General features: G+C 50.5%; 1 protein-coding gene across 1 annotated transcript; it reads left to right on the forward strand.

Moving 5' to 3' along the window:
• The first annotated feature begins 16,755 nt into the window (after positions 1-16,755).
• Positions 16,756-20,759, forward strand: LOC123159929 (L-ascorbate oxidase homolog). Its single transcript, XM_044577735.1, has 8 exons — positions 16,756-17,220; positions 17,303-17,412; positions 18,538-18,808; positions 18,899-19,001; positions 19,113-19,461; positions 19,588-19,953; positions 20,052-20,130; positions 20,241-20,759. Exons 1-8 carry the CDS (start codon positions 17,083-17,085, stop codon positions 20,451-20,453), a joined length of 1,629 nt encoding a protein of 542 aa, XP_044433670.1. The 5' UTR covers positions 16,756-17,082; the 3' UTR covers positions 20,454-20,759.
• The last annotated feature ends 2,455 nt before the right edge of the window (positions 20,760-23,214 follow it).

Genomic DNA, 23,214 nt, shown 5'->3' on the forward strand with positions numbered 1-23,214 from the left:
CGATCGTAGGTAGGGCGCAGTCCTTGGTCAAGTCAAGGCGACTAGTCGAGCCGGTGACGAAGAAGCCGACATTGCAGTTGATCTGCAATCGAGCCATTGATCCTTTTGCCGATCACACAACGGAACTCTCAATGAAAGCACCAATGTCGGTGTCAAAATCGGTGGATCTCGGGTAGGGGGTCCCAAGCTATGCGTCTTAGGATCGATGGTAACATGAACACGGGATTTTACCCAGCTTTGGGTTCTCTTGATGAGATAATACCCTACATGTTGCTTGATTAACTTTCATGAGTATAGGGGTTACAAGAGTTGATCTACCCCGAGATCATATGTTGTGGTCTAAACCCTAGAGGTATGATGACTAATGTCATAATAATGTATCGACTAGCCTGGCCTCGGTTTATATAATGTACAAGAGGCCTAGGATAACAAGAGTCCTAGCCAAATACGCCGGTGGGGGAGGAGTCCTTGTCTTGATCACCAAGTCTTGTAGAATCTTCCTTGTGTATACTTCGGCTGTCCAAACTGGCCCATGAGTATGCGGCCATGGGGGTCCTCAGCCCAATCCAATTAATCGGGAGACGACGTGGTGAGTACCCCGTAGTCCAGGACACCGTCAGCGGGGGTCGCCGGCGAGCTCAGGTCGGGCACGACGGCCAGAGGCCTGCCTGGCCGGGCTGCGGCTATTTTGCGTGCTCGTGGAGGTTGGGTGGTGTGGTGGGTGGCTTTGGGACGGAAGGGGGGCTCAATTTGTAGCCGGAGGGGGAAGGGGGTACGTGTCGCCACCGGAGCTCTCTGGAAGCCGGCGAGAGGCAACAAGAGGCGTCAGCGAGGGGGGGAGAGGCTCAGCGATCACGCGGAGGCTGTCCACGCTCGCAGACGAGCACAAGCAGGAGGGGGAGGAGAAGACAGGGGCACGGGTGCACTGTGGCTTTTTGTCGCGACGCGCGCATGCTTGCTACGGCGTCTCCGGTGTCGGCGAGCGCCAGGGAGGGGTCAAGGGTGATGAGACGAAGTTGGTGGCGCGGTGCGACAGTCGTCAGCAAGCTCTGGCTCGGGCACGCGCCGAACAGAGGCCCTGGCGCGGAGCAGAGCGCGTCGAACGCATGCCAGGCCCCATGTCCACACGCGGTCACCACCCTGGCATGGTCAAAACGATGCCCACGCGCTGCCAAACCTTGCCTAGGCTAAAGTCCACGCAGTGTTTAGTCTAGGAAAGGTGAAGACTCGAAGCCAAGCCGACCAGATGTGACTCAAACTTGCTGGCAAGTTTCTGGACAGAAACTTGGTTGCCAAGTTTGGATGGCTTCTAGAAGGCCATTAGGGCTGATCTCCTGGGGTTAAGGGTTACTTAGGAGGGTGACTAGGCTCAAGAAAGATCAGCTCCAAAAGATCAAGGAAAAATACACTTGTTGTACAAAGTGCATTTTTGGGCCAGAAGGGAAATGATTTTCTGTAGCAAAAATATTACAAAAAGTCATGCAATATTTTTCCTCAGGGAGGTGGCCAAGGTTCAAAGAAAATTCAGGAATTATCTCATGATTTTTGGAGCAATAAAAATTGGGGTTGCTTTTGAGCTCTAGTTTCTGAAATGAGCTTTTAGAAGGAAAATGAATATTTTTCCTTTATGAAAAATATTCAATGGGCCATTCTAGGGTTTTAGAGAGAAATGAAATTGGATGATGCGGATGGGTCACTTGGGTGAACGTCAAGGGCATGCCCAAATGACAAGTCCATTTGAATTGATTCCAAAAACTCAAATCCAAGGCAAAGGCAAATCAAGTCCGGAAAAAGAGAGAAGGTAAAAACCAGGCTGTCACAGTAGGAGCACATGGCAAATTGAACATTTTTTATGGTAGGTTTATTGACGTGAGGATGACAACTTTAGTTGACAAACATGACACGTTCGTGCTTCAGTTTATTTTTGAAAGGAAATTATCATGTTTATCAACTAACTTGTAATCCCTTGCGTCACAAAAATTGCCAAAAAAAAAACGTTCAAATTGTACTTATCATTTTCATTACCTTTTTTTTATTAAAAGAGGTAAGTTGCATTATGCAATGTTGATCCGCGTCAAGATTCACAAATCTTTTTTAGGTTTATGTACCAAATTACACCTTCTTTTGGCACTGACCCAGCCGTCCGTGGCCGGCTTAGTTTGAGGGGTGCATGTGAGCCCGGATGTCCGCGGCCAGCTTGAGGAGTGCGGCTAAGTCATGCTTTTGTCTCTGGGCACTAACCGGCCATTCGCCCGGTTAGTCGGGGAGTCCGTCCGCCGGACTTGACAAATCCGGCTCTGAGTGCGTCCGCGGACACTGGCGGTCACGTCTCAATTTTTCCTTCTCACAGCCGTACACCTTAATTAACATACCTCAAGTCTATACAGACTCATGCAGCTACATAAACGATGCAATACACACATCAGGATAAGGCATCGGACTACCAAAAATTGGCATGTTTAACCTACATGCTAGCTATGAAGAAGATCATCATCCACAATTGTCCTTACCCTTCTCGGCGCCCTTGCCGTCCTTCTTGGGGAAGTAGCGGTCGAAATATGCAGTACAGATCGAGCAAGATCTGCTCATCGCCGAAGTTGTCCGCCCCGTCGCTGACCTCCTTCTCCTCCTTGGGGGTAGTCCGACCATGGCACGGACCGCCTGATTATGCTCTCGGGCAAGGGCTTGCGTGTTCCTCTGCTGCAACTTCTTTACAATGTGGGCGTGCATGGCTCACTCCTCTGCGGCTTCCAACGCCATTACATCAGCCGCCTCCACCGCCGCCATGTCGGTAGCAAGGCGGGCCTCGGCCGCCCTCATCCTCTCTTTCCCCTGGCAGGTACACCGGTCCTGGTAGGACTCATACTCCAGTGGACCAGTGATGGGGAAAGGGAGATTGGAAGGCTCCCGAGAGGACCGCGATGATCCAATGCCGGAGGGGCCGAGCATCCGATGCGCCGACGCAATGCACTCGTGCCAGACAGATCCCGCTGCATGTCGAGCGCTGTCCTCCCAGGAGCGGCGGAGTGCAATGCAGACGACAATTACATCCTCCAAACCGCACGGGACGACACCCAGTCGACATATCTGTACTTCTCATCGTCGGATTCGCTGCACGCCATGCCGGAGATCACCGGACGGGAGTTTGGGTGACGGAGGGGAGTGGCTAGGGTTTGGCCCGGGCAACAGATGAGGAGGAATATATGTGAGGTCAGGCATGCCAATATGGGTCGGGTCTGACATGGCAGACGCGCCCGAATGTCCTATATCCGTCCTAGATTAAGGCTGGATACGAGGAATAATGGTCAGTCCGGACGTTTGAGGACTATATGAGGCATTCGTATGGGCCGTTTTTGTGGCCAGGGCATCCGTCTGAGACATGCGAGACGGGTTTAAGGCGCGGGTTGTAGATGCTCTCATGCAACAAAGTATTGCCCTCTTGTAGTGATAAGGCCAACTCCAGCGCACGACCCCAAATGGACGTCTGTTTTGCCCGGATTCTGTCTATTTGGGTAGGGCAATGGGGTCGTGCCCGAGCAATTTCAGGGATGCGCTGGTCATGCGCCCAATGTACGGCTGCATTTCGGTCGCATCCCGTCCGCATACATTTTTCTTTTCAAGCACATACTTTTTATTTTCATCGTTGATTTTTGATACATGGAAGCACATCATCAAATTTTGACTATAATAGCAAGACCAAAGAACACAGCAACCACAAGAAGACATTTTAAAAGATGACCAATTTCCATAACTCCTCCTGTAAGTTGGATTAGTGCCTTCTCGATGCATTCATTGTTGATCTGCGGAGGCTCAATCTTGTGTGCTTCTTTCTTCTTCAGGTCTAAAGAAGTAGACGTTGGTTCCTCGCATCTAGTCTCATGTCTAGCATCTATTCTAGCAACAAGTGCACTAGTCTCATCTCTAGCCTCTGTTCTTGCTAAAGGTGCACGAACATCTACTAAATTATGCTCTATCAATATATCGATGTACTCTTCTTTCCAATACCAAAAGTTGCATCCATTCTACACAATAAAAATTTAAGTTAGCACAACTAGTCAAAACCGAGAGCATAACCGAAGCTAACTAGCACATACCCCATCGGTTGAGCACTTGATGAACACCCATCCGGGATGTTCCGGCATTTTATACACGCGGCGCAAGACTTTCTTTGGGCAGTGGTCGCACTTAATGAGTGGCAACAATGTGCCGATGAGCTTTTGGGCCAACGACGAGCCCTGCCGATGGCCATTCATGTATCTGCCGGCGACCGTCGACGGTGTAGATCCGAGCAACTAGAGTAGGAGTTAGTACCTGCATGCGGCATTGTAGCCTTGCCAGGGCCTCCCGGCCCAGTGCCCGACCAGTCCATGGCACGACGCGATCTCCCGCAGCCGGGCGAGCTCAAGTCCGGCCAGATCCACTCCAAATCTAACCGTCGGGAGCGCAAAATTAGGTGGTCCTGGTTGGGTAGCTCAGTTTGTCGAGGGAACGGTGGCTGCGACAAGGGTTGCTCCGAGCGCGCGGTCGAGCTGCACAGCGGAAATGGCAGCGGCGGCGGCTAGGGACGAGAGTGTCGGGGGTGCGGCTGGAGTGCTTGGTGGAGAGGGGGGATAGAAAAAGGTAGGCCTATGTCACTGACGGGCGGGCCAAGGGAGGACAAGCGGGCGCAGTCAAGCCATCCGCGCGTTGTTCGTTTCACCTCAAAATCGGCCCAAACTTGGACCAGGATGGGTCAAAAGCGGACATAAAGGGCGTATTTGGTAGCCTGCATGAGGCCCGGCCTGGCTCGCGCGGGACGAAAATGAGCTGATTGGTTGCCTGCTTTCAATGTTCGGCCTGCATGGCAGGAACCTTAAAGCACTCCTGGGCCTGACTCCCTGGGAACGCACGAATCGGCAGTTTCTCCAGGGCCAGGCCCGAGCGATGCACGTGGGCGGTGGCGGCTGCACGCGTGCGGCCACGCTCGAGAAGCCGCATTGCTTCCCGAAGCATCGACAATTATTAGCCTCACCGCCCCTCACCGCTCCCTCTCCCTACTCTCCCAGCTCTCACCAGTGGCGGCGGATCAGAGCAGAGCAAGAATACCACTAGACTCCATCACCAGCGAGCGGATCATCACTTGGCCCGCGGCAATGGCGGTAAGCACTTCTCTCTGTTTGACATGTAGAACTTTTTCCCGTTCGATCCGGCAATAGATTTGATCCACGGCGGAGGGGAATGGGGAATAGAGGTAGATAAGCATGTAGAGGTAGTTCATACTAGTTCATACGAGTTCATAGTACTTCAAACTAGTTCATGCAAGATCGGAATAGAGGTAGATGCGGATGCAGAAGGGGGATTGCGGGATAGGGGGTACACAACGGACATCGGCTCACCGCGGCAGCCATCACCGGCGTGCGGAGCGGCGGGTCGAGTCGCTGGCCTTCATCTTCTTATTCATCGTCGTGCGGGCCGGCGGGTCGTTGGCATCGTCCTCGGCGGAGTCGAGGTCGATCTGCCTGGTACGACAGCCTGGCTCCGGCGCCCTCGCTGGCATCTGCACCGCTTCTTCCTCCTCCTTAGGCTCCCCACCGATGACCATCGGCAATGCGATAGTCGTCTCCTAGTACACTGCGGCACGGCGGTCATTATGAGCCCAGTAGTTCTTGTACTTGCACCACTTCTTCCTCTGTTTAGCGTCGTCAGAGACGGCCTAATTCATGGCCCAGCGAATGATGTCAACTGTCATCGCGCCCTTCGCTGGGTCAGGAATCAACGTCTTCAGCTCTTCTGCAGTGGCCTTCATGAGCACTGCATTAGATTCCTTCTGCATGTCAGGCATGAAGCCGAAGTTCGAGCACACCTCCATGGTGTTCTCAAACTTGGTGTGGTCACCAGCCGACCACCCTAGGAAGAAGGCCCTCCAGCCAATACCCCAAGGGAAGGAGTTGTTGTTGGAGCTGGAGCTAGAGCTCATGCGATGGGGAGGAGGAAGGTTGACAGTGAGAGAATAGAGGGGGTGGGTAAGTAGTGTTGGGCAGGGTGAGTAAATATAGGGGCGATGGAGAGGAGGAGAAGAGTGACAGTCATGTCATTTTCACTACATGCTCTTCAATAAGCCATGAACTCTGTGATGTGCCTGACTCCATGAATTGTGTGCAGATCGAGGAGAGTAATGAGGTGCTCCCGGCCGTTGACAACAAGGACAAACAGCCCCTTCACCCAATGCCCGACGAGGTTGTGCTGCCGCCCATCGCCGAGGAAGACCTGGAGATGCCTGAGGGTGGCGACGACGAGGGCATGGAGGAGCCCCCCAGCAACAAGCGCCGCAACTACGGCCACTACCATCAGGAGGATGACCCGACTCACTTCTGCAAGGTCATCCTTACACCGAAGCTTGAGTGCATCCCCATGCCCCTGGACTTCACCAAGCACTTCGTCGCGGTGCCGGCGGAGTTCAAGCTCAGGAACAACACCGGGTGCTCCTGGAAGGTGACAGTGAAGCTGATGAACGGCAGGATGACCCTGGATCAGGGTTGGGCCACCTACACAGCCGTTCATCAGATCAAGATCGGCTACATGGTCATCATCTTCGACGACGATGGCATTGAGGTCGTCAACAAGTGTGGGAAGCACGGCAAAGCCTTCGCCACCAAGGAGTAGGGTCGGGGCCTCCCTAAGTACTATCGAGTCTGCTATGATTTATGCGTAGAACTGTTATGAAGTATGGTATTGCTTATCTGAAATATGCTCTTAAGTAGTTGATCCTCCGTTTATACTCTGCTTTGCTTATGATGTGTGCTACATGGTTGTGCCGAAGTGTGCAGGTAACCTCACCAACTAGCCAAAGAGGTTACCACACACCACGCGTTGCATACAACCAAACAACATGCCTTGGGTTTGTCCACTAACATGCAGGCAACCAAACACCAGACAGTGTGGTTCTGCCCATGCAAGCAAGAGGGCATGCAGGCAACCAAACAACATGCAGATGATGCATTTGAGGGTGCATTTGTATAGCCAGACTGAGTTGAGAAGGCTATGCAATACAACTACTGTTGGCTACGGCAAACAAACAGACCCAAAACAGATGAAAGTTTGTTTACACCCACGCGCTGAACCGTCTGGTATGTCTGTTTTGCGCCAAACAGACGCATTCGGATAGAATGAGATCATGCGCTGGAGTTGGCCTAACGCGTGTGGCTGATGCCCATGCCAGAGTGAGCCAATGTGTGTGGCTAGCAAGGAATACGATCGGGTCGGGACCCGGGAGAGCGGGGTGCCGGCAAGCAACGTACGTTCCAGATGCGTGCCCACATGTGGCCGATGGCCCTCTGCGGCTGCCGGCTGATCGTCCGTACTCGCGGGCGTCCCCAGCCGCTGCCCGCGCCGGCGACGTCAGACGACGCATGCACCCTGTCGATTCTCCGGCTAGTCCCGGCGCGGCTAGAGACCGAGGTCTCAGAGAGCCAGCGAGCAGGCAGAGTACCTGATGGTTGGTGCAGTACAACTCATCGTGCTTTGCAACGTAGAAATTCCGGCGATGGGTCGAGCAGAGGAGAGGGCGGGGCGAACGACGGGTGCGCGTAGCGGTCCGCTCCGCGACGCGTTTTGATTCTTGGGCGATCGGGCAAGCGAACGCATGTCGGTCCCTGCGGAGGGAGGCCAGTGGTGGTCGAATCGAGGCACAGGCGACGGAACGTGGAGGATGATTAGTCCAGGGTTGGGTTAATTAACTTCTGTGCGGATCACGTTCGGGCATGCCGTCGTACGGTCGGCCGCAATCAAATCGTCCTTCGTCCTTTTCTCTCCGTCTCCTAGGCGCTTTCGCGTCAGGGGGCGGATCCAAAGCGGCGCCAATAGTTTGGGTTACTGGTTTGCTATAAAGCACATCTAAATGTGGACTACGTATTGCACATGTAAGTCATATATATCATTGAATTTACACAGAGATTTGTGTAAGTATTTTGTTTTCACTAGGCCACTTAGATGTGCAATACTTAGGACTCCCTAGACAAACTCGGTTGGCTAATCAAAGAAGAATTTCTAGTACTACATAGTTCACACGACATCACAAATCTAAAGGTTTTCATGATGAATCCACAAATGCTCCATCATGTATGGCAATAGCCACAGGGCGGACTACGACGTGCCGGGGTGGCGTCTCGGGTGGCAAAGACGCCAGAGGTGCACCGGGTGGGGCTTGGTGAAGAGGACGTATGTGAACGCGGACATAACAAAGGAGAGGAGAAGAGAGCACCCGAGGCCAAGGGGGCGACTGGGCATGGTGTAAGGTGCGGCTGGATTGTCGAGTCCGATGTGATGAACATATATGAACCATAATTTAAAAACTGAACCGATAGTCGAAGCGATGAGGTTGTCAGGTTAGGTTTTTGCTAGTGGGGCCGCCGGTTCAATTGGTTTAATATCGGCAAAAAAAAAGTTTAAGTTATTTTTCTAAAAGTTTCAAACTCTAATTATATGAATACATGTAGTATTCATTCTAACCAATTATTAAATCAAAAATTGTAGCTAGGCCAGTTGGTTGGTCTTTGGGCGCGCAGTGACTCAAGGTCAAAGGTTCTATTGCTAGTTTACACACAATTTTCTTGATGTTTTGATATAAAAGACCGGCACACCTTAAAACCCAGACAAGGCCTCGGTTCTGGGTTTTTCGGTCCGACCATCGGTCTGCTCCGTTTTTTATAATTATTGTCCAAACAACTTATTTCCACCTCATATATGGTTTGGATTTAAGGCGGTCCGGACAGTCCAGCGAATGGAGTGGCTTTGGAAATGCATGTTGGAATGTGTCTTCTATCCGGACAGTGTCTGAACTGTCCGCCTACACATATATGGGGAGATTTTTGAGTTGTGTATGTAGTCATTTTTTTAGAAACATTGTACAACAGACTTATTTATACGAACAAATGCACGCGACCTTGTTTCTATGAGTATCTTTGAAAGACTGAGCAGACAGATTTTAAGATTGACGAGGTCGTCATAGACACCTCATAGTCAACGGGCACGACTTACCACTGAAAAATAGAGCGAAAGAACCTGAAATAAATTCAGAAAATATGTAAGCAACTATGTCGAATCTAAAACTTGAGCCAAGGTTGTTTCTCCCCGAGCGAACCAACCAGAGTCACCAACCCTCCAAGTTGGTCTCCCTTCCTCTTCTTCTCCCCTGATCTCTCTCCCCCGAGGCGGCGGCGCCGTGCCGCCCCCGGGGAGTCCCCGTCCACACCGCCCTCAGCCCTCCCCCTCCATCGCCTCCCACTACCGCCGCCGTCGCTGAGGACGCCGCGGGGTGAAGCCCCTGTGGTGAGGCAGCGGCGGCGGCGCAGCCCTCGGCCGACGGTAACGCGTGGGGGCAGCGGCGTCCATCTCCCTCCTCCTCCAACGGCAGTGTGCAGCGGGTTGGCGGTGGCCAGGAGATCTCCGGCGGCCGTTGGTGGATGAGATTTTGGATACGATGAGATCTGATCTGGGCCCGAGGGGTTTAGATCGAGATCCATTGCAGCTGCGCCTCGTCTCGACAACGGCAAGAGGAGATCCCCCCTGGGTAATCTTCGCGACACGAGGACGTACGGGTCTCTTGGCTCGGGCATGGTGGTGGTGGCTGCCTTCTACACCGAAGGCGGTTGGCCAGGCTGGTAGTGACGGATCCTAGATCCCACTATTAGCACCGGCGGCGAGTTGGGGAGACAATCACCGGTGAAAACCGAGCCGACTCCGGTCATGGCGGGTGATGGCGGCGTCTACGTCGTTACCTTAATGAAGGCATCGTCAAGCAACTATGGTCAACCTGCTTGTGACGCTCTGGGAGAAATGCTAAGATCACCGGATCAGACGATGACGACGCTATGGACTCGTGTTCCCTCTTAGGGGCATCGCTTGTGGAGCGATGCTGGATGGAAGAGGCGTGAGGTGGTCTGGCTTGCCTTCTCTCACGTCGACGACGGCGGGTCTCGGCGGCATGGAGCAGCGGGGTCTCGGCGCTAGACGTGTCGTGATGGCCTCGCGTAGGGCGGTAGGGCGGTGGCGCTGTCTGGCGCCATGGTGGTGTTGACAGCTGACCTGGCAAGATCTTTGCGTCAGTACCTGCTCTGAAAATGGTTAGGTGGATGACGGCGGCGGTAGCCTCGGTGAGTGTGTCGGACCGATGTGTCACCCATTCCCGGCATGCGGCTGGGATGGGGCATTCGGCATTAGATGTTAGGTTTTGGTGCGATATTTGTTTGGTATTAAGCTTGGACATTCGGCACCCCTGCATCAAGGGAGTAGGAGTAGCGACATGTGTCGCCTAGATGGTAGCTTCAGGCTTACTGATGTAATGCTTTGTAAGGTCTCTGAGAATAATTAATAAAATGGTTGCATGCATCGCCCAGATGCAAAGGCCGGGGGTAATCCTCCTTTTTTTAAAAATGTCAAATCTAAAACTTGAGCCCGAGTGAGTTAATTACACCATAAGGAAACCATTTAAGCCATGCCTAGTCACGTCTATGTAGTCAGCTATACAACGCGATCATGAAGCACGTGGAGTTTGGGCGGAAACTAACAATTTTTTTTTGCGAGGATAAAGGGAGTTCGTTGCATAGATATAGAGTTATAGTCGAGAGGTCACAAATTCTCCATACATGGTGGAACCGAGCCAAGCCAAACAGCCGTGGCACGCTCAGTGCGGCTATAGTTAGCCAACTGATCGGCAACTCTATTTTAAAGTCTACTAATCTTTTGAGGAAAAAACTCCCTAGTATCTAAGAGTGACTTGATCTCCAGGATGATCTGTCCATAAGCCGAGCGAAGAAGTGCATCATTTGTCAAGCTAGACAATGCTTCAGAGGAGTCCGTTTGAACCACCACCGGTAAGTCGGAATGTTGTAATGCTAGGGCCAACCCGTGCATGATCGCATGCAATTCTGCCTCAAGTGGGTCATTGCAATAGAAGATGAACCGATAGGCTGCCATTAGAACCTCGCATCTGTCGTTCCGGAGCACCATACCGACGCCCGCAGAACCATCCTCCTGCAGGAAGGATCCGTCAACTGACAGCGCCAGCCTGCCAGGCGGCGGCGCCGGCCAGGGATCCGCCGGCGGCTTGACGCCTAGGGTTGGCAACGTCACCGCCAAGGTCGACATCTTCCCTTTCATGATCTCCTCTGTAGAGTACCGCGCAGCGAGCCTTATGGACTTATAGTAACTGTCCAAGAATTCGACGGTGGCTGGCACAGGAGGCACCTCCTTCCCGTGGGTCGAATCATTATGAAGCTGCCAAATCCGCCGGAAGAACATAATCAGCATATCCTGGACGTCAGTCGAGCATTTCGACAGCAATGATATTATCCACTCCCTCCCATCATGAATAAGGAGATCATCGTCAGGAAGTGGCCAACGGAGACACATATTTATCCAGAGCATTCTCGCATGAGAGCAAGTTATCAATGCATGGAATGAATCCTCCTCCTCCACCCTGCAAAGCAGCCAGGTTGAACGCGTCGCCAAGTGTCAGAAGGCTTTATAACTCTGTGTTGCCAACGTCCTTGTCACACATCTCCAAGCATGGATTTTCATTTTTTGCGGTACTCCGGACAGCCAAACGTAGTTCCACCCCGATCGGTTCCCCTCTGGGGCAGTACTCGACGCACCATTAGCTACAACAACATTATGATCACGTGTAGCCAACTAGTAGGCACTTCTCACCGTAAACCCGCCACTTTTTTCCGGGTACCAGGCCAAGAAATCATCTCTCTAGCGAGGCGAAGTTCTTATTTTCAGAATGTGTTCAATATCCATCGGCCAAAACAATTCCCTCAACCGGTCTTCCTTCCATGCTCCATTGCCATCTAAGAAATCAGAGACCCTGTTGAAATGACAATTTCCCTTCGGAGTAATCGGTCGGAAGGAATAAGGCCGAGGCAGCCAAGGGTCACGCCAAGTGCGGATCTTCATGCCATTACCGACTCGCCAAATGACGCCCTTCTTAACCAACTCAAGGCCATGCAGGATTCCTTTCCACACCTCAGACCCAGAGCCTGGGAACACAGTATCCAAAAGCTGACCAGAAGGATAGTATCTTGCCTTCAGCAGATGCTCACAAAGGCTATCCAGCCTATCCAGGAGCCTGCAGGCCTGTTTAGCTAGTAGCGCCTGGTTGAACGCCCTCATGTCCCTAAAGCCCATACCTCCCATGGCTTTAGGCAACCGCAGTTTATCCCAGCTCATCCAGGCCATCTTCTTCTTCCCATTCTCCACCCCCCACCAATACTGGCGTATCATCCTTGTTAGATCATCACACACCGAGGCCAGGAGTTTGAAAAACACTCATAACATATGCTGGTATAGCCTGTGCCACTGATTTGATTAGTATCTCCTTATTCCCTGACGACATGTACTGCTCACTCCAGTCCACAAGAATTTTCCTCAAACGCTCTTGGATAGTCTCAAAGTGCCCTTTGTGCATCCTCCCCTCCGGAACCGGCAAGCCCAAGTACTTAGGCTCGAACGCCTCCTGGGTGATATACAGCGTGTCTTTAACCTCTTGAACCACATCAGCCTGACATTGATTTGAGAATAGAATGGAACACTTCGACGGGTTAATAAGTTGTCCTGTCGCCGTCGCGAAGGTGTTCAACACCCCTTTAACTAATAATGCCTGCTGATTATTTGCATGAAAAAATAGGAGTGAGTCATCCGCAAACAAGAGGTGTGTAATCTCCAAAACACCTCTACATATTCTGACTCCACTGAGACCATCTTCCCTTGCAGCCTTTTCAATCAACTCAGAAAGAGCATCAGCTACAAATAAGAAGAGGAATGGAGATAGTGGATCACCTTGACGGAGTCCCCTCGAGGGGGAGAAGGACTCCAGAAGCTTCCCATTAAATTTTACTGAGTACTTCACCGACGAGACACAAGCCATAACACGAGCAATCCAGATGGGCCAGAAGCCCCATTTGGCCAAAGCCTTTTCCAAAAAAACCAGTCCACCCTGTCATAGGCCTTAGAAAGATCAAGCTTGTAAGCACAAAGACCGCTAGCATTGTTTCTTTCCGACTGAATATGGTGAAGACATTCAAACGCAATAATAGAATTGTCAGAAATCAGCCTCCACGGGATGAAGGCGCTCTGATTTTCAGATATGAGATCAGTCAGGATGGGACGTAATCTGTTCACCATACACTTAGAGATTATTTTGTATATAACATTGCACAAGCTTATTGGCCTAAAATCTTTCAGATCGTTTGGATGAGGGACCTTAGGAATAAGCACAATAGCCGTGTTGTTTACACCATCAGGCATAACACCAAGAGCAAAGAACTCGTGGACCGCCACAACAATCTCAGTTTTCAGCAATGCCCAATTCCGTTGAAAGAACCTAGCAGGTAGTCCATCACATCCCGGTGCTTTCAGTGGTACGATCTGAAATAAGGCATTAGATATCTCCTGTCTGAGTAGGGCCTGCATAAAGAAGCATTCATCTCCTCTGTTACTTTTGGGGCAATACAGTCCAACACCGTGTCCGGAGAGAGGGTTGGATCTTTGGTGAAAATCTCCTTAAAGTAAGAGTGAGCCATCCTTTCCATCTCGGAAGGAACATTAGACCACGTTCCATCCTGTTTCCGTAGGTGTTGAATCAGGTTCCTACGAGCACGCCATACCGCTCTCCGGTGCAGATATTTGGTGTTGCGCTCACCTTCCTTTAGCCAGGTGATGCGTGATCGCTGGAGCCATAGCATCTCTTCCTTGTATAAAAGCTCGTCGAGCTGGTTCATTTTGTCCCGTACTTGAGCACGGTCCACTCCATCCAGTTGTAGGTCTGCCAGTTGCGAACAGAGCCTCTCAATATCTTTCAACACGTTGCCAAACTTCAATCTACTCCATTCCTTCATCTCCTTTAAAACCTCCCGCAAGGATGTGGCCACCGAATCCAAACTACCAGGAGTTTTGTGTTTATTCCAAGCTTCAGCTATTACATTGGGCAAGGTATTGTCACATTCCCACATGATTTCATAACGCAAACATGGGGCCCGACGCTGCTGGTCTTGCATCCCCTCCAATTGTATCAACACGGGGCAGTGATCCGAAGATGAGGTGGTCAAGTGTACCACCTTTGCAAGCGGAAATGTATCACGCCAAAGCCTCGTCCGCATAAGCACGATCCAAGCGAACCTGAACATTGCGATCTGAATCCTGGCCATTGTTATATGTGAATGGAATACCCGAGAAACCAAGGTCCTCGAGCTTGCACCTCTCCAAGCAATCTCTAAAGGCAACCATCTGAGCCTCCGAACGCTCGGTCCTCGACAAATGCTCATGCTGCCATAAAGCTTCATTGAAATCCCCACACACCATCCACGACTCACGCGAGTGAGCATGAAGCCTGCAAAGGTGCTCCCACATGCGATGATGATTTTCAACCCGAGGCTCACCATAGACAAAGGTGCCTCACCAAGAATTGCCTGACCCACCATCGACCACACTAACATCGATAAAACGATTGCAAGAATCAACCACCGTGACAGAGAGGGACTCATCCCAGAAAAGTGCTAAGCCCCCACTTCTTCCATCACTACTCACTCCATGAAAACCTTTCAGACCGAGTCTCCATCGCAGGTTCTCTACTTTCACAGTAGCTTGCCTAGTTTCACACAGGAAGACAAGCTTGGGGTTATTGGCTTTTGTGAGGGCCAAAACCTCACGAACTGTCCGGCGGTTCCCCCCGGCAGTTCCAAACAAGGGTATTCATTGCGTCCGGCGGTCTTCCTCGAGGGAAGCCGCCGATTTCTCCATGGTAGCATGATCCTTAGTAAGCTTGACACGTTTACTACTAGAAGAGCTGCTCGTTGGTGAGGCATTCTCTCTCAGGTCTTGAACACTGCCATCCGTAATGGCCAAAACCACATCCTTACTTTTAGGTTTGTTCACAGCATCATCTCCAGCCCTGTCCATGTTAAATCTCTTCCTCGCATCTCTATCAATTTCCAGGAGTGCACCCGGGATCTTCACTAGGCTTGTGGCTGTGTCGAGCATCTCAGGATCCGTAGCCTTGAGGCCAGGGTCCAATGGAGCTCTAGGGCTGCCGTTCTTCTTCTACTGACGAGGTGTATCTGCTCTGCTAGGGTTTTGGTCAGGCCTCGGCCGGCTAGGGCCCTCGGCATATAGCCAGTCACCAAACTTGAGATTCTTCTTATCATGGACACCAGATCCACACTCTTTGTGCTCATGACCTCTCCGACCACAGAAACTGCAAAAACGGGCCAACTTCTCATACCGCACCAGATAAACTTGCCTCTCCTGCGCCCGAACAATGCTCACAAACTTTGTAAGAGGCTGCTTAATGTCACGGTTAACCCTAACCCTAACATAGTCCCATCGGGTGTTGTCATTTAAACGCATCTCCAAGATCTCGCCGGCCCCCTTTAGGAGCCGCTCCACAATACCCTGCTTGCAGTAGGGATCAGGAAGTTTATGTATCTGTAACCAGATCGGCATATGATCAAAAACCACATCGTCCGCTTTGGTGAAACCATCGTACGGACACATCAGAACCGCCATGTTGTGGAAGAGCCAAGGGCCTTGCATCATCATCCTCTCCCAGTCGCCCAGGCAAGAAGCTTGGACAACGAATCTGTTAGGTCCGACCGGATGAAATCTTACCTGCTGCGCTGGGTTCCAGGCCGCCCTCATGTCCTTGTAGAAAGCCGACTGCGAGAAATTCTTGTCGGTGTGAACCCTATCTAGGGCTACCCACCGTACGCTCTCTTTGATTTCGGGATCCTCTTCATCAATCTCAACATCATTGAACTCCTCGTCGTTCAGATCCAGTTGATCGAAGAACTCTTCCAGGGCGGCGTTAGCGGCCGCCGAAGCGCCTCCGCTCGTGGCAGAGTTGGCATCCGAGGGGGAGGCCATCCTGACGTGGTTGGGCGTTGAGCGATCAACGAGGGCGTCGATCGAGCCTTGCGGAGGGTGAAGGGACTCAGGGACGACCAAATCGCCCGAGAGGAGATAAACCCTAGGCGCTAGGGCGTAGGGAAAAAATTTGAGAGGGAGCCGACTACCAAGGCCACGGGAGTTAACCGCTGCTCACAGCTCTAGGGCACGGAAACTAACAATTGTCGCAGCGCTCTTAACCCGACTTTACTGTATTGCTTTGTCAAATGAACCGCGATATCCGAGGAACGCTGGCCAAGAAATGGTGGCATTTGCGAAAGTCTTTCTGACAATTTTAGTTAGGGCATGACATCTTCTTCACAAGAGCATAACAGTTTTTGACATAGAAGGCAATTTTTTTTTTAAAAAAAATCTACCACCCGCATAATTTTGATCGGACGGTCATGCAGGCGTTCGCTGTGATCAGACGGTTTTGCAGGTGCTCGCTGGGACCTCCCCTACCGAACGTTCGTCTGTTATCATTGCCGCTGTTAACACAGACATCACCAAAAGTTGGCAACATTGCGCGAGATTAGCGGAAAGATCTGATAACTGCCCAATCAGTAGGCAATATATTCAGCAAATGCTGAATATCTGCATGGCAATTTTTGGCATCTGTAACAAATCATGGCCACAACAATTTTTTACCAACTTTATCCCTTGATTGACGGCAGTGTAATTTGCCTCCGCCGCGTACGCGCAGGATTTTGCGCGTCCCGCCGTTTCCGCCCGGCCCCTACGCAGCGGCCGTCGTGCCAACTCACGCCACTACCGCCCTGCCTGCTCCCTCCCTCCCTCAAATCACGAGCGCCACCGTCTCTCTCTCTCTCTCTCCTCCGGCGATGGATCCCATCCCAGCCCGGCCCGAAATCTGGCAAAGCGCGTACGTCTGCGGACGCACGCATCCTCCCCGTCCAGCCAACCAATGCTCGCCATCACTGCCCCGCAGACCCCGCCTGCGCCTCATTTATATTCTCTCCCTCGTCGCCCGGCCAGATCGGCCCATCCCTTTCCTCCCTGCCACTCTTTGACCCCTGTGCCGCGTCCCGACCCCCGCCACCCACCTCGCTCCACTGCACGCTCGTCACTCCCTACTGAGATAGCACAGTGGACAGCGGCGTCGGTGGTAGGAGTGTGCAAGCGCGTGCGACGAGGGGTCTGGAGATGTCGCCGCCAATCTCGCTCTGCGTCTTCGTCCTCCTCTCCTCCCTCCTCGCGGCGGCCAGGGCCGAGGACCCCTACCGCTTCTACACCTGGAACGTCACCTTCGGCGACATCTACCCGCTCGGCGTCAAGCAGCAGGTGCATTGCGCGCTTCTTGTTTCTTCTTTTTGTTCCGTTCTTGGGCTGACGCCGGCGACGTGGATGGGCGGCGGCGGTGCAGGGGATCCTGATCAACGGGCAGTTCCCGGGGCCGCAGATCGACGCCGTCACCAACGACAACATCGTCATCAACGTCTTCAACAACCTGCCCGCACCATTCCTCCTCTCCTGGTAATTATCGCATTTTTTTCCCTTCTTCTTTTGACTGTACGTTTCCACTGTGCGTGTCGGTGCCTCTCCCCAGTTTGGCCGCTCTTCATTTCAAGCTCGGCACAGATGCTTCTCTTTCCACGCTGCATTCCTGCTGGAATGCTGCCGGCCGGCTCATTTCCGAGCTTATCTAACCGCTACAGATATATTCATATCTTCGCACATATATATGGCCTAGATTATGCTGTGAAATCGAAATGTACGGGCATGTTTTCCCCCTTTTCTGTTATTTCACCATTTTTTTACTGAAACTACCGGGTAAATGCCTTTCTTTTTCTATACCACTGCCTATATACGTCGTTGTTGAGATGGGAGAGTTATTTTCCAAATGTGAACATATACGGAAGAACACGCCGACTCCCAGGGCATCACCTGCGCCGCAACTGTGCAACAGTGCAATTGGGCAGTTAAATTTGGTTCAGTAGATCGAGCAGACACATGTGTAAATCTCCATTTAGTAAGCACTGCGTCTCGGCACTGGCAGAGCTCGTGACGGATGTCCCCGGGAATGAGCTGTCTCAGCCTCAGGGCAGGCAAACAAATGTCGGGATTTGTTTAGCTCTAGACCGGATCTGATGCCCTTCTCAGATCCAGTGCCATCTCTATCCTCTCACAAATAATAACATTTTTTTAACATCTTTTGGCCGTGCTTTCGCTTTCACCACAGATCAGATCAGTGGTGAACGAAAGAAACAAGTGTGCAACTGGTATCAGTGGGCCTAGTGTGTTTTCAGCATTTGGCATGTGCAGCGGGCTGATGCGGTTCCTGCATTCTTTTGCCTTTCAAGTGTGGCAACCATGTAGTACCTTTTGTATCACTAACTTGAGAAAACCACATCAGAGCCATGGGATATGCTCCTGCCACATGTGAATTATTGTGAAAGTACTCGATTTTTTCTTCAAAAACAGTATATATATACCGCTATGAGCTAACCATACTGAATTTTGACTGCATTGGTCTCATTTTTACTTAATCTTGTAACAGTCAAGCACTCTGTATGACGCCAACTGATGTCAATTTCAAATCCCAAGTTTTGGACTGCGCAAAACAATAGCACTTAATATCTGACGGTTCATACACTGCAGGCAGGGGATTCAGCAGAGGAGGAGCTCATGGCAAGACGGCGTGTACGGCACAAACTGCCCGATCCCTCCAGGGGGCAATTTCACCTACAACATGCAGTTCAAGGACCAGATCGGGAGCTACTACTACTTCCCTTCTCTCGCGTTCCATAAGGCGGCGGGCGGGTACGGTGGCATCAGGGTCCTTAGCCGCCCGAGGATCCCTGTTCCGTTTGACCCCCCTGCCGGTGATTTCACCATCTTGGCTGGTGACTGGTTCAAGCTCAACCACACTGTAAGCTCATGTTTTTGCTGCATCGCAGTGCGGCGTTTCACGAAAGGAATAAAGAATGGTAAACCTGAACTGAAACTCGAAACTTTGCAGGATTTGAAAGGCATTCTGGACAGTGGTAACGACCTTCCCTTCCCTGATGGTCTCCTTATCAATGGCCATGGCTCGAATGGCAACAAGTTCACAGTAGACCAAGGTAAAATTTTGAGAGTAGCAAAACAGAGGGCAAAAATAGCTGACAAGTACTTCACATTTAGGTAGACAGAGACAGAGTTGTACTTAACTAGCTTCATGTGATTTTTCACAGGCAAAACATACCGTTTTCGAGTGTCGAACGTGGGCATCTCGACCTCGGTGAACATAAGGATCCAGGGCCATTCCTTGCTCCTGGTGGAGGTGGAGGGGTCGCACACCATGCAGAACACCTACTCGTCGCTTGACGTCCACCTAGGCCAGTCCTACTCGTTCCTGGTGACGGCCGACCAGCCACCCCAGGACTACACCATCGTCGTCTCGACGCGCTTCACCAACCCCGTGCTCACCAACACCGCCACGCTCCATTACAGCAACTCGAATGGCGTCCCCGCGGCGTTGCCGCCTCCCCCAGGGCCGACGATCGAGATCGACTGGTCTCTGAATCAGGCCAGATCAATCCGGTAAGACTGAATGACTGTAAAAACTGAAGTCACATATGTTGTGACTCTGAATGACTGAAAAAAACTGAAGTCACATATATATGCTGCTACTCTGAATAACTGAAACTCTCTGAATGATGAATGCAGGTGGAACCTGACGGCAAGCGGACCAAGGCCGAACCCTCAAGGCTCATACCACTACGGCCAAGTGAACACGACGAGAACGATGAGGCTCGCCAACTCGCGGGTCTCCATCAACGGCAAGCTGAGGTACGCGGTGAACAGCGTGTCCTTCATCCCGGCCGACACCCCGCTCAAGGTGGCCGACTTCTACAACATCCAGGGCGTGTTCACGCTGGGTAGCATGCCCGACGTCCCGTCCGGCGGCCCCGCGTACCTCCAGACGGCCGTCATGGCGTCCAACATGAGGGACTACGTCGAGGTCGTCTTCGAGAACGCCGAGGGCTCTGTGCAGTCCTGGCACATCGACGGCTACGCCTTCTGGGTCGTGGGGTGCGTTTGTTGTCTCAGACCATGTGGGCTTGTTTTAGGACGATGGTCCGACATGCCGGAGGTGACTGACCGTTTTTTTCTGGATGAAAAATGAACAGGATGGACGGAGGGCAGTGGACGCCGGCGAGCCGTCAGAACTACAACCTGAGGGACGCGATCGCCCGGTACACGTTGCAGGTACGTTCATCTCCAGGGGCAATTAGCTCTGTGATTCTCATCATGCCACTGCAAGGAAGAAGAAACAGAGGTGTCTGAATTTAGTTCTGAACTTTGACAATGTGGTTCAGGTGTATCCTGGGGCGTGGACGGCGATCTACATGCCGCTGGACAACGTGGGGATGTGGAACGTGCGGTCGGAGAGCTGGGGCAGGCAGTACCTGGGCCAGCAGTTCTACCTCCGGGTGTACTCGCCGGCCAACTCGTGGCGGGACGAGAACCCCATCCCCAAGAACGCGCTGCTCTGCGGCCGCGCCTCCGGCCGCCGGACCAGGCCGCTCTGAAGTCGGTTTTCGTGTCACGAAGGGGTGACTGAATCTGAGAATCAGGTTGCTGAGCTCCAAATTCTTTTGACTGAAAACAAGCTTTGAGATGGTTTGCATTTGTAGCGGCGTGCCGGTGCTATTCGTGATTCTTTTCCTGGAAATTGTAGGCAAAATGTTATGTATGGCAAGCATCTTGCTTGCTCTCATATTTTGAACTGCAAAAACGCCTTATATTTAGTTACAGAGGTAGTACTACATTATTACTTGATGGTATGGATATCTGTAGATGAACTTGAATTAAACAAGCAAATTGCCAATTACTAACCTTGTGTGAGACTGAGAGTAAGATATCAAATGGTATCAACGTGACTGAGTTTCAACAACCTTTCTGGGATGGCTTCCTGGCTGAATTTCAACTACCTTTCTGGGATGTGATTAACTACTCATAATTTTTTTAGCATATTTTAAACTTCGAGAAAATTATTCTGCTGATATGCAAGTTGGATCCAACAATATTTATCAGTTGATTTTGTCTTATGAATGTCATCTTTAAGATTTCTATGAAGGTGACAACTAATCAGTTGAATGGGGTGGTTGACCATGTGGTCTACTCCACTCAAACATCGTTCATACAAGGACGAAATATACTCGATGCGATTGTTGTCCTACATGAGACTGTATGTGAACTTCAAAAATGTCGTCCTACATGAGACTGTATGTGAACTTCAAAAATGTCGAGCAGAGTCATCTTAAAAATTGATTTTGAGAAAGCCTACGATGAGAGTGAAGTGACCCTCGGGTTCTCACCAAAATGGTGTAGATGTGTTGATGATTAGTCCCTTTAGTAATCTGGTAAAGAAGCTGAAAGTGTTCTCGCCTTTTCCCCATAGGTGACCTTGAGTTATCGAACCCACGAGAAAAAGGCACTCTTGAAGTCAGAGGTTCCTACCAAGTTTTTGCAATTGACTGTATCAAAATCAAGTTGAAACTGAAAACACTTATAATAAAAATAGGCATGGGTATGAGGAGTTTTCTTACAACCATATATTTGTCAAACGGATCATCATGATATTAACTTGTGCCCTGGAAGTCATCCATCTAGATGTGCTTCCAATATATAGAAGTGAGGGATGTGTCCAAATTACGTTTGATCGCCACGCGTCCTGCATCAAGAATCAGTTGTCCAGCCGAAAGACCCTATCCGTCACACGGGGTTGCCCCGATAATTAAGATAGAAATCAGACAAAAGCATTTGGTGTTTAATCACTACACCTCTTGTCCAAAGGATAGGATTCATGTTATCATACTAAACCTTTCTGTCACTAGTGTTCACAATAACACTTCATGGTATCCCTACCCTTAGCCTCTCCGTAGCCCGCTCTGCATGATCCTGGGTACTTGCAGGGACGAAGAACAAGGACAAGACAAGAGACAACTTACGAAACAATTTTATGTCACACATACGAGACGTTAATTCAAAGTAGTTTCATTGATCCCTCCAACAAATACATCGGGTTGCAGGCCTATGCCTCAACCAATGACCTTATCGGACTACTCACACATTGTTGGAGTTGAATCCTGCGGATCTTGCGTAGGGGGTCCTGAGCTAGTGATCTTTGCTTAATGGTAACAAGACAAAGAGGGACACGGTGTTTTACCCAGGTTCAGACCCTTTCAAAGAGGTAAAACCCACGTCCTGCTTATATTGCATTGAATGTGGATTGGGTACAAAGTACAGTATAGTCTATCGATTGAGCATGAAAAAGGTAGTGACGGGGAGAAGAAGTACAAAAATTGATGAATCTCACAATGATTGTGTTGATCTAGAGCAAGCTCAATCACATGCAGCTTAAGAGGAGTCATAGATGTTGCTGATGAGAACAAGCCAAGAAAGAAAATGCTATTTTAAGAACCAAGCAACTCTGATGACAATGATTTTGCGCCATTGTATTGCTCATTATATGATGATGAGGAAAATGCTACTATTAGATAAGATTATAGGAAATTCAAAGAGAGCAAGAAGATGGCAAGTGAAAGACTGGCATGTGAGTATGATTTTAAAATGGTCAATTAAGTTAAGCCATGAGACAAGTATGAAGATGATTCAAGTGCTTGAGATGATGAATCTTATCACGAAGATAGTGATGGTCACCTTATCAGGCGTTAGTCCGAATATGTAAGGTTTAATAACAAAGCCGAAAGTGATCAATTTTAGTTTCAGCGTGACATTTTGTGGGAAGGCGTTCAAAGATGCAATCATACACTATGGCGTGGTTGAAGAAAAGAATTTAAGTTCATACAAGATGAGGGGGATAGAGCAAGCACAAAATGCACATGGTCTCATTGTCCTTTGGGTGTGTTTATTGAAGAAAACATCATGGTTTGAAAGCTAACATATAACCACATTTATTAAGGTACGCACTTGTCCAAAAAGGGGAGAGAATGCACTTGTGAGAAGCACAAAGATTGCCAATAAGTTTGTGAATCCAACCAGGTCCAATCCAGAATGGTCAATCTAACAATTAAAGGCAACCATGCAAGAAGAAATGTCTACAAATTTTCAACACCTCCTTCAAATATGGTGGTGCAGTCGGGCTAAACCAATCAAGAAATCACATCCCCCGAACCTCCAAACGATGTTATAACCATTTTGACATCTCACATAAACGAGCGCAACAAATCCCTAAAGCATAGAACTTGGAGCACAAATTGAACTCACCCAAGATGTTACACAAGTGAAATACCTCCTCGGTGGGTTGTTAAAACTCCAATAAACCTT

This window comes from Triticum aestivum, chromosome 7B (assembly GCF_018294505.1).
Source record: "Triticum aestivum cultivar Chinese Spring chromosome 7B, IWGSC CS RefSeq v2.1, whole genome shotgun sequence".
In the NCBI taxonomy this organism is placed as follows: Eukaryota; Viridiplantae; Streptophyta; class Magnoliopsida; order Poales; family Poaceae; genus Triticum; species Triticum aestivum.